At 38.1% G+C, this 11,930-nt stretch overlaps 1 protein-coding gene across 5 annotated transcripts in view; it reads left to right on the top strand.

Annotated features, from left to right (window-relative positions):
• Positions 1 to 19: 19 nt before the first annotated feature.
• The window catches only part of FAM114A2 (family with sequence similarity 114 member A2), a 51,347-nt gene continuing 39,436 nt past the window's right edge, over positions 20 to 11,930 (top strand). The window contains exons 1-8 of one of the 5 annotated variants that reach the window (XM_025387898.1): positions 78 to 101; positions 525 to 571; positions 4,032 to 4,255; positions 4,622 to 4,721; positions 5,138 to 5,230; positions 9,454 to 9,545; positions 10,725 to 10,859; positions 11,665 to 11,823. In XM_025387898.1, coding sequence (XP_025243683.1) covers positions 4,046 to 4,255; positions 4,622 to 4,721; positions 5,138 to 5,230; positions 9,454 to 9,545; positions 10,725 to 10,859; positions 11,665 to 11,823 — 789 coding nt within the window. In that variant the 5' untranslated portion in view covers positions 78 to 101; positions 525 to 571; positions 4,032 to 4,045. Of the gene's footprint in view, positions 667 to 4,031; positions 4,256 to 4,621; positions 4,722 to 5,137; positions 5,231 to 9,453; positions 9,546 to 10,724; positions 10,860 to 11,664; positions 11,824 to 11,930 lie in introns of all 5 variants that reach the window. The other 4 variants (XM_025387896.1, XM_025387895.1, XM_025387897.1 and 1 more) reach the window with 4 other exon arrangements.

Raw genomic sequence — 11,930 nt, 5'->3', positions numbered from 1 at the left:
CTCGGACAGCCCGGCCCGCCTCTGCGCTGAAGGAGCACTTCCGGGGCAGTAGGAACGTCGAGTCGGCTGCGGTGGCTGTTCTGAGGGTGGCGGCTGGATAGGTGCGGAGCTTCCTGGACGAGGCAGTAGGGGTGCGAGGTTCAGGGGCCGGGCCCGGGCAGCCGAAGTCGTTAGGGAGGCGGTGACCTGACGGTGGGCGGCTTACATCTCGCGGCAGGGTCGAGGGCTGTGAAAGCGCTTTAGTGATTGAAGCGCTACGTTTGTGTGAGGGAATTCTTGTTGTCAGCGCCTGAGAACTTAGTTGGGAGCGGACTTTTACACCGGATCTCTCGTTTGGGACCCATTCTTGGATGTGGGAAGAAGTGAGAGCGCATGTTTGCTCATCTAGAGACAGCCGTATTAATAACGATAATAAGGATACAAACCACCACCACACCAACTAATAGCAGCTGTCAACCTGTGGGCGGTTACGTGCCGTTCGCTGTTCTAAGCCCCTCACATATCGCGTCACTGAATCTTGATAGGGACCCAGAACCCCTTTTGACGGATGAGGAAACGGAGAGGCAGACAGGTGACCTGACTTCCCCATAATCGCTGCAGGACAGGAAGAAAGTTAACTCCAGAGCCCGTGCTTTTAGCTACTAAGCTGTACTGCTCTCCATTTTGGTAAATGGGGCGGGGGGAGTGTATATAATATATATATGTGTATATGTGTGTGTGTGTGTAAGCGTATGCGTTTTTATTTCTTAAAGATATGGCTCAGCCATTTAATTTTTGGTGTTCCAGTTATTGGAATCTTTCTCCTCCAATTGGGAAAATAACTGGAGAAGAAACTACAATTATTTCTACACGCTTACTACACAATGCCTGGAAGACTTACAAAACACTAAATAGTGCAGTTCCACGTACTTGGTGTTTATTCCTTTTTATTGTTTTACCTTTCTCCTAGATTATGAATGAGTTGAGAACAGAGATGGTACAGTCATTCTAATAACGATAGTAATGATAAAATAAACAGCCATCACCGTAAAAAATTCTCTTCTGGCTTAGCTCAAGTATCTGGCACAAATGAAAGAATAGAAATAACCAGTGTTTAATATTTTAGTAAAGGGACTGTTTTGGCCGGGCATGGTGGCTCGCTTGTGTAATTTTAGCACTTTGGGAGGCTGAGGCAGGGGAGGATTGCTTGAGGCCAGGCCTAGGGTTCAAGACCAACCTGACCAACATAGCAAGACCCTGTCTTTAAAAATATATTTTGGAGTATGTCCTTCCAGTCTTTCATGGAATTATATAAATTTATGTAATATGTGTATTATATATTCTACATATAGTATACTGTATTTATTTATGATGATGATAATGATGTGTTGCAACCTGGAGAGAGCATAAGGAAAAGATAGGAAACATTTATTCATATACACAGAACATTAGTTGAACTTTGTGCAAAAACTGTCTCGTCTTTCCTATTAGGCCCTTGGAGTAAATGGCTACATTAGTTCTCTATCTCCACAGGTACTGTGGTACTACTTGGTACGTAGTAGGTATGCAAAAAATGTTTGCAAGTGAATGAATGGCTACTTCTAAGTTGGTCTGTATGTCAGTGAGTAGTTGTATCTGGATTTTTTCTCTGTGTGTTTTGGAAATGTATAATGTGTTTATATTATATACCCATATATTCTGAACTCCATAGTGTTGTCTTAGTCTACTTCTTTAGCTTCTTGCCTTCCTATTGTTCTTCTCCCTGCCATGGTAACTACTCCCTACTGTAACTGTCCATATTCTATACTGTCAGACCTCAGGCCTTTGGCTGTACCCACATGTTGTTTCCATATCCTTGAATCCTGTCATTGGCATCATCATCTGTCAAAATCGTATGCTTCTTTTAAGGCAGGTGTTGCCAACTCAGATGCCTACAGAGGTTAATCAGGTAGCATAATAGCATAATTTGAGTGAAGTGGATTTGCATGGGAGGTTATAGGGCGCTGGAGAGCAACTGCCCCAGCTAAAAGGGCCCAGCAGCTATTTGGCACAAGCTGGTTATTAGAAAGTTGAATGTGGGCCCTGTGTTGCTAGATCTTTCAATTTTACAAGTGAGAAGTTGGAAGCCTGTATTTTTATATGAGGTCTGATTTTTAAATGTTGGCAACTAGTTTTTGCAAAGTTTAAGTACCATGCAGGCCAAATAAAAACATCTGAGGGCTGGATTTGGCACTCGAATTCCCAGTTTGTGACCATTGCTCTAGACTTATTTCAGGTACTTTGTTCATGAATTACGTTGTCTGATTCTAATGGAGTTCTGTCTTTTTCAGCATTTTGTGTGTTGGATGGTCTGGCAGGGATGTTTCAGCATTTTGTGTGTTGACTGAATGCAGCACCTCAGTTATAGTGCTGCATCCAGTCTGCCTTAGTTTTAATATGCGTTTCTTTTCTAATGCATTAGAAACATTTTGATGGCATGGGTTGGGTCTAATTCTGCACTTAGTATATATCAGTACATACCTATGGCGTGTGTGTACATATGTGTGAGATGTATTGATTTTCTACCCTGATAATCCTTGGTTATCCTGGAAACTAGTGTCTGTTCTTTGTAGAAACACTAATAGTATGTTGGCTTTAATTGCCAAAGAGCTCTACATCTGGAAGGAATTGAATTGAGTAACATTGGTATTCAGAAGTTGATCTGACATAAATCCTATCTGATGGCTTAAATTTCGTAATGTCCTGGAAAAATTGAGGTAGGAATGATTAATAACTAAAAAGATTTTTAAGGACAATCAATAAAAGGAAAAATTGGTAAATTATACCTCATTAAAATTAAAGACTTGCTCCGAAAGGCCCTATGAAGACAATTAAAAGATAAGCTACAGACTGGAAAAAAAATATTTGTAAACCACATATACAGAATATATGAAGAGCTCTCAAAACTCAAACAGTAAAAAAAAAAAAATCTCATTAGAAAATGGGCAAAAGATACAAAGATATTTCACTGACAAGGATATACAGATGGCGTATAAGCACATGAAAAGATGTTCAACCTTATTAGGTCTTAGAGAAATGCAACTGAAATCCACAATGAGATATCACCACATAACCGTCAGAGTGGCTCAATTAAAAAATGGCGACAGTGTCAAATGCTGGCAAGAATGCAGAAAAACTTGATCACTCATACATTGCTAGTGGAAATGTAAAATGGTGTAGCTAGTCTGGAAAAGCGTATGGCAGTTTCTTGTAAAACTAAACATGAACTTAACCATATGACTCAACAATTGTACTCTTGGTCATTTACCCCAGAGAAATGAAAGCTTATGTTCCCCCAAAAGCCTATACATGAACTTTCATGGCCGTTTTATTTAAAATAGTCCCAAACTGGAAACAATACAGATATCCTTCAATGGATAAATGGGTAAACTGTGATACATCTATACTATGGAATACTACCCAGAAATAAAAAGGAAGGAATATTGATACACACAACTTAAATGGATCTTGAGGGGCTTATGCTGAGTGAAAAAAGTCAATCTCAATAGATAACATGCTGTATGATTTCATTTATATAACGTCTTGAAATGACAAAATTACAGAGATGGAGAACACCTGTCCATCAGAGCGATCAGTAGTTGCTTTGGGTTGGAAGGAGTGTGGCAAGTGGTTATGGCTAAAAAAGGATAGCACAAGGGAATCCTTGTAATTGAACTGTTCTGTATCTTGATTGTGATAGTCGCACAAAGCTCTACATGTGATAAAATTTTATAGAACTAAATACAAATAAGTGCATGTAAAACTGATGAAATCTGAATGAGATCAGTGGATTGCATTGATATCAGTTTCCTGGTTGTGATATTATATTTGTGTAAGTTTTACAATTGGGGGAAACTGGATGTAGGTATGTGGGATCTCTGCATTATTCCTTGTACTTGTATGTGAATCTATGATAATCTCAAACTAAAAAGTTTAAACAAATACTTTATACCAAAGAAGCCTATATAAAAGGTTTTTTTTTTTTTTTGGGTGGGGGGCTTTAATTTTACCAGGTGATGTTCTAATCATGTCAGATAAAGATGATATTGAGACTCCACTGCTAACTGAAGCAGCCCCTATCCTTGAAGATGGAAACTGTGAGCCAGCCAAGAATTCTGAGTTTGTTGACCAAGGTGCCAAGCCAGAGAGTAAATCAGAACCTGTAGTTTCCACTCGGAAAAGACCAGAGACCAAACCTTCCAGTGACCTTGAGACTTCAAAAGTTCTCCCTATTCAGGTATCACAGACCACAGACAAAATAGGGTATCTATGAAAATACTAGGATTAAAAAGTGTTGGGGCTAAAAGAAATTTGGCATAAATACCAATTTAGAATTGCTCTTATTTTTTTGTCTTTACAACCTAAAATATAGTCTTTTCCATGCTATAAATGTCTTTATGAGTAATTGCTTTTGCTACATGGTGCTTACATACTGATAGCATATATCTGCCAGTCAAGCAATACATTTTTTTAGCTAAATAATATGTATTTGTTCACCCATGCTTTTGGCTAATAATTAGATACTTTGTCCGTACATTCTCATTTTCCTCTAATTTTTTTCATTTTTCTTTGCCTTTTGTTTTTCTGCCTACTGGGAAATTAGGATAATGTTTCCAAAGATGTACCCCAGACCAGGTGGGGTTATTGGGGGAGCTGGGGCAAGTCTATACTCTCTTCAGCCTCGGCTACGGTAGCCACAGTAGGTAAGATCATCAGTCATTTAGTTATTTTTATGTGTGTATTTTATATGGATCTGTGTTGCATATGACTTTGTTAAAAATCTTTTTCCTTCCATGTTTACTCGAAGGCTTTATAGTTTGAGGATGCATTAGTAATGATGGGCTGATGTATACTGCCACTAGAGTTTGTAGCATTTCCTCGTTAGAATATTGAAGTCTAGGAATGATTACTGTGAACTTATTCTTTGGGTTTTTTTTAGGGAAATAGTGCCAAGATTAGTTACATATTGTCAAAATAACATGCCTTGTGGTCATAAATGATTTTATTTAAATTTAAATCATTTAAATCAACTTGATTTAAATCTTCAAGTTTGAATTTTGGTTTGTTTCTTCAGCTTTGGTGACAAATAGCAAAAAAAAGTTATCATTTTTCTCATTAGGACAAGGTATTTCAAATGTCATCGAGAAGGCAGAGACTTCCCTTGGAATCCCTAGTCCCAGTGAAATTTCAACTGAAGTCAAGTATGTAGCAGGTCAGTATATGGAAACATAAAGACCTAGAATTATGAATTGAAATGGAGCAGTTGAACTAATTTTTCAGTAGGTATTTATTGGACATCTGATACTCAGGGCATCATGGGACTGTAGTGAGAAACAATTTAGAATCTTTAGCTCCCAGTTAGACATCTATGTCATTTAATCGCTTATGTGTCCCTTCACTTCACTTTCCACATCTGAAATAGAATATTTTATATCTCAAGTGATTGTTGTAAATATTTAACAAATAAGGCCATGAATATACAATATAAAAATTGCTTAGCATTTTGCTTGGCATAATTGAATGAGAGACCAGTAAGAGTTAGCTGAATCTGAGTCTGTTGTGACACAAGAAAAATATTTTAATGTATTGTTTTGGGTGTGTATTCTTTTTGTGTTCAGATTTTTATGAAGACTAAGTTTAATTCTAGAGGCTGGCCTTGATCGGACAGAAACCTGCTCTCAAACCATGAAGGCTAGAATTATAACCAGAAATCTAGAGGGCCTGGGACCAGAAAATAGGAATCTTTTCAAGGCCTTGTTTGTATTCATCTCTCATGGGCTTTATTGTCTTTCGTGTTTCTTTTTGTTGATCTGTCTGTTTTTTTCTTGAAGCAGACTGACTTTCGCTGTTTATTTTCCTCAGCTCCAGCTTTATATTGAATTCTGGCATCAGTTATTTCCACTTCTGAGTTCCTAGGTAAAAGAATTAGATCAGTCTAAATTTGGGTCGTGTGTCCATGGATCGCTTATGGCTAGGAGACAAGTTACATTGTATAAACATGGCTGCAAAGGACTATGTATGTGAATTGAAGGCACTGTTCTTAGTGATGCCTGCATCAGTTAAACTATTTTAGCTGCAAGTAACAGAATGTGTGAATGAAAGTCAGTGTATTTTTCTTACTTAAGGAGTCTAGAAGTAGGCTGTTCCAGAGTTAGTTTAGTGGCTCAATGATGTCAAGGTTTTGGGCTGGCTTCTCTACAGTATTCTCTGTTGATTTCTGTATAGTTTCTTTATGGTTGCCTGATAATACTGCAGCTCCAAGTACAGTGTTCTAAAACAACCATGCTCAAAGTCAGGAATGAAGTAGATGGGAAGTGTCATTTCTCCTCACGCATCCCTCTTTCTTTAAAGAGGGGAAATGTTTTCCAGCAGTCCCAAGCATGTTTCTTCTCCAATGCCATTGCCTGGAATAGGATCTCATGTTCTTAATGTAGCAGCAAGAGGTGCTGAGAGAGTGAGTTGTGGGCATTATCAGAAACCTCAAGATCAGGATATGGGTTTAGCAGGCAAGGAAAAAGGGGGTTAGAAGTGGCTTTGAATATGTTAACAACAGCATCTTCATGACACTGAAAGATACCTACCACAGAGGGCCATGTTTTAAGAAGGACTTTGAAAAACTGGGTGAATCCTGGAAAGAGTGAGCTAGATAGTATAAATCAGAAAGTATCTGAGACAGGTCTCAATCAAGTTAGAGGTTTATTTTGCAGAGTTTGAAGGATACACCTGGGAAAAAGGAACACAAACCACAGAAACAATCTGTCTTCCATACTCTTTTTGAAGAGGGTCTGGGGACTTCAATATTTAAAGGAGAAAGAGTGGGCTGTAGGGGAAAGAGGAAGAAAAGAAAGGGGAGGGTAGATAAGAGGGGCAAGTGGTTGCCTTCTTTTGAATCTTTGGTCAGTGTTCACTGAATCCACATTTTATGTGTAAAAGGAAAGAGCAGAGGTAGAGTAAATTATGTATGTGTCTTACGCTCAGTAAATTGGCAGTTTACATGAGATAAAGTAAATGTAGAGTAGCTACCTGTGGAAACATCTGGCCTTCTGTCTGGCCTTTCTGCTTAGGAACAAAAGGAAAGGCAGTTTTTTTGTGTAACTGAGCTTTCAGCTTGACTTTATCTTTTGGCATAGTAAATTTGGGGTCCTGAGATTTTATTTTCTTTCACAATAGTGAAATGTCTAGAATTAAAGTCTTATGAGAGGAAGTCTCATAAGAGATACTGAATCTGGTAATCTGGAGAAGGGAGATTGGGAGAATATACTGGTCTTTTTTCTGAAGAATAGCATGGAGAAGAGGATTAGGTTTATTATTCATGGTTTATTGGGAGAGAACTAGTAACTAGTACTACTCAGTGGAAGTTATATGGAGTTAAGTTTTAGTTTAATAAAGAGTTTAACAGGGAGAACTTTTCAAAATTACAATGGACTGCCTTTTGATACTAAACCCCTTCTATCTTCTAAAGTTCCTGAGGAAGGGGGTTAATTCCTCTGCCAAGGATATGTCTTATAGTCAACATGTATCTTTTCAGAATTTTGAGATAAGTATAGGCCACTGATGGAAGTCACTGATCATCTGTTAGGGATTTTGTTGTCTTCCTTTAAAGGGTACTATCTTCTGCTTTCCTTTTGTCAGCAGGCAGTTAAGGTATTTGCAACTTAAATTGATGCTTTTAAGGCTTTTTTTTCTTTTTCTTTTTTTTTTGAGACAGAGTCTCACTCTGTCGCCCAGGCTGTAGTGCAGTGGTACCATCTCAGCTCACTGCAACCTCTGCCTCCTGGGTTCAAGCTCTTCTCCTGCCTTAGCCTCCCAAGTAGCTGGGATTGCAAGCATGCGCCACCATGCCCGGCTAATTTTAGTATTTTTAGTAGAGGTGAGGTTTTGCCGTGTTGGCCAGGCTGGTCTCAAACTCCTGACCTCAAGTGATTCTCCTGCCTCGGCCTCCCAAAGTACTGGGATTACAGGTGTGAGCTGCCATGCCTGGCCAAGGCTTTTTATAAAGCTTGTTTAGGGTGAGTCTAGAGTGGCCTTTACTCCAACTAAGTACTATTTATCTTTACTGCTAAGGCTTGACTCTTCTGAAGTCTCTACCTTAATTCCCAGGTGTTTAATAAAGTCTCTGCTTTGGTGGTTGGAAGTCAGATGTTTCTCAGCATGATCTCTGGGGATTGCTTAGCTTATAGCTCTGTGGTAGTTCTTTGTACAGACTCGTGGAGTCTCCCGGTGCCTGAGCAGTGCGGTATTTAAGCAAAAACACCTCAAGTTGTCTTTGGGCATGCCTATGCGGGTTCTTAGAACTCTTTAGCTATGTAGCTTCCTTCTCTGTGGTTTTCTGACCTGCAAATTCCAATTGCTTCAGCATTCCCAGATTCCAGTCTCCGTTTCTTCCACTCATACTGGTTACCATGCCCTACTTGGGTTTCTCCTCCCTCTGTCATGGCCTGGAAAGCTCCTCTATACAGAAAGCCAAGCCAATTGTAAAGTTTACTTTTTTTTTTCTTGTGTGAACCAAAGTCTTGTACTGCCTCTTGTCCTATGTCTGAAGACAGTTGCTTCTTATATATTGTCCAGTTTTTCAGTTGTTGTGGCAGGAGGGCGTATCTAATACCAGTTAATCTATTATGGCTGGAAGTGGAAGTCCTCTCGATAATAGAGTATTTAATAATACTTAAATTATTTGGTATAATGGTTGTTTTCCTATGTGAAATTTCTAAAGTTAATAGATTTTTTTTGGAAATATACCCATCTTTGTAACGTATGTCTGTTTGATTTCTACTAATCATAATTTTCTAGGACAAAATTTAAAATAGACTGGATTTTTAAAAATCAGGTTTATTGAGTTATAATTTACACACAGTAAAATTTATTCTTTTTAGATGTACAGTTTTACATGTTTTGACCAGTATATATACTTCTGTTTATACTATGTAATCATAGTACACTGTGATTATGCAGATATAGAAAACATTCTTTATAGAATGATCAATACAGATATATGGAATGTTTCTTATATCTGTATTGATAATTGAGACATAAGAATATTTTTATTACCCCAAAAAAGTTATCACATGCCCTTTTGTAGTCACTCTGTTCCACTTACTGTCAGTTCTCAGCAATTACTGATCTTATAGTTTTCTGACCTTATAGTTTGACTTTGTCCTGAAGATTATATAATTGGAATCATACAACATGTAGTCTGTTGTATATATCAGCTGTTTGTTTACAAAACTGGATTTTATTTTTGAAATGAAATGAAAATGAAAACTGCCTATCTTAGCTTTCATTTTAAAATAAGCAAATGGTTTAAAATGATAAAAAGGGCTAAAGCCTTGTGTGTAGTAGGCAGGGTCTAGTTTTAAAAAATTCACATAGATGCTAATAAAGCATAAGAGTTAAGGGACCTGTGCTTCATGTTTACACATCCCCTCCCTCTTGTAGGAGAGACAAATGCCAAAGAGAATGAAAACTTCTCCCCAGTGGCTGGGGCATTTGGTGTATTCTCAACTATCTCTACTGCTGTTCAGAGCACAGTAAGTAAAAAAGTGCAAGGTGGCCTGTTCCTTTCCATAATTATAATGAATTTGCATATCTTTCTCTCTCTTTTCTTTGAACATACATGTGGACTGATTACTTTTAAAGGAGTCCAGGCCACTGAAGACCAGTCACTTTGATCTTATGGGTGGAGTGAATGCTACTTGAAAACTTTCATTAAAGCAATAAGGATGAAAGTAGGAAATAAAGGAGTAACAATAAGGGAGTAGGAGTTACAGAGAGGCAATATATGTATTATGAATTCTTAATTTGGTGGCCCTAAGAAAATGTCTGCTTTACAAAAATATTTTTCTCATAGTTGCATCTTTTAGGCAAAGGGGAAATGTGATCTTTTTGACAGATATTTGCGAAAGTATATATGATTAAAAAGATTTGTGAAAGGATTGTCTAGGAAGCTAAATATCTTTGCTACATGAGGATAGATAGCTAGTATTTTTTTAAATTTTAACTTTTTATTGAAATATACATACAGAAGAATGAAACAATAAGTATTGTTTAAATTTTCAGTGTGAAGCACCCAGAGTAAGAAACAGTATTACCGCACAGCAGATCCCCCCACCATCTTGTGTCCTCTCCCAGTTTCCTGTGTCTTCCCCTCTCCTGCACCAAGATAACCATAATCCTGACCTCTACCATCATAGGTTAATTTTACCTGCATTTCAGCTTTACATAAGTGGAATCACATATAGTAGCTAACTTCTTTCACACAACATTATGTTTGTATAATGTATCTATGGTGGAGTTTGTGTGGAAGATTTGATTTTCTTTGTTGTATTTCATTGTGAAGCTTTGTTACGTTTTATTTATTCATTTCATAGTTGGTGAGCATTGGGGTAGTTTTCAGTTTGTAGCTATTACAAACAGCTGTTATGAACATTTTTGTACATGTCTTCTGATGAACCTCTGTACTTATTTCTGTTAGGATGTAACCATGAGTGGAATTGCTGGGTCATGCAGCTGTAGTAGATGTTGACAAACAGTTTTCCAACGAAGTTATACCTATTTACATTCCCATAAGCAGTGTGCAATTGTTTTACTTGCCTTACATTCTTGCCAATGCTTGGTATTGTCAGCCACTATTTTTATATAATAATAAAAATATGCATACCATTATGTTTTCTCAATATTGTTGTAATGAGGTTTCGTGTATTTTCTAGGGAAAGAGTGTTATCAGTGGGGGTTTGGATGCCTTAGAATTCATTGGAAAAAAGACAATGGATGTGATAGCTGAAGGGGATCCTGGATTTAAAAGAACCAAGGGTCTGATGAACCGAAATGCTACACTATCTCAGGTACTGATTATCTTTACCTGTTTACTTCCTGTTTCTGTTTTGATCTGTATTTTTGCCTTTGTTTACTTGGAACCTTGTTAGTGTTTTCTTTTCAAGAATTTTCAATAATATTTTTATTAAGGCGTTTTTTGGGGGGGTCAGGGATTGGTGAGAGCTCTACTGTTTACAGAAATACCCAGCTGTTTTTTCCTCCTGTTTCCTTTCTGCAGGATCCTCCCATCAGTGCAGTACAAAATGCTAAACCTTGTCAGGTTTTTTTTTTTTCTTTTTAATGTTTAAATCACTTTCAGAGAAACTGGTTCCTTGGGTGTTATTTGCACTTTCTAGGATCAAATTATGTGACCAGGCATGGTGGCTCACAGCTGTAATCCCAGCACTTTGGGAGGCCGAGGCAGGTGGATCAGTTGAGGTCAGGAGTTCAAGATCAACCTGGCCAACATAATGAAACCCTGTCTCTTCTAAAAATACAAAAATTAGCTGGGCATGGTGGCATATGCCTATAATCCCAACTACTCGGAAGGCTGAAACACGAGAATAGCTTAAACCCGGGAGGCAGAGGTTGCAGTGAGCAGAGACGTGCCACTGCACTCCAGCCTGGGTGACAGAGTGAAACGCCGTCTCAAATTATGTGTGATCATCTTTCTATCTGTAGCTCCTGAGTCTACCAGATTTGAATTGCAATGCCAAGAATGAAAGGGCAATCCTCTGTACTGTAATATGTCTAAGCTTTGCTTCCTTCAATTCTCAGAACTCATCCTTGAGCTCTCATTGTTTGCTACAGTGTAATGCCTCCATCTCTTTTTAGGTTTTACGAGAGGCGAAGGAGAAAGAAGAGATATGGAACTCCAATGAGGTTACTATGGAGACAGAAAAGAAAACTCATTATGGGTTACTCTTTGATGAATTTCAAGGCCTTTCCCATCTAGAAGCTCTGGAGATGCTTTCCCGAGAAAGTGAAATAAAGGTAATTCCAAGCCAAAATCTCAACTGGAAAAAGTCTTCAAGTAAAAGAATGCTGCATAGTTTCTTTTCTCTTTGTACATTTGGAAGATGAAATGTATTTTTGATAGC

Source organism: Theropithecus gelada, chromosome 6 (assembly GCF_003255815.1).
Source record: "Theropithecus gelada isolate Dixy chromosome 6, Tgel_1.0, whole genome shotgun sequence".
NCBI lineage: Eukaryota > Metazoa > Chordata > Mammalia > Primates > Cercopithecidae > Theropithecus > Theropithecus gelada.
The sequence above is the reverse complement of the archived record's forward strand: the minus strand, read 5'-3'. Positions and strand labels throughout refer to the sequence as shown.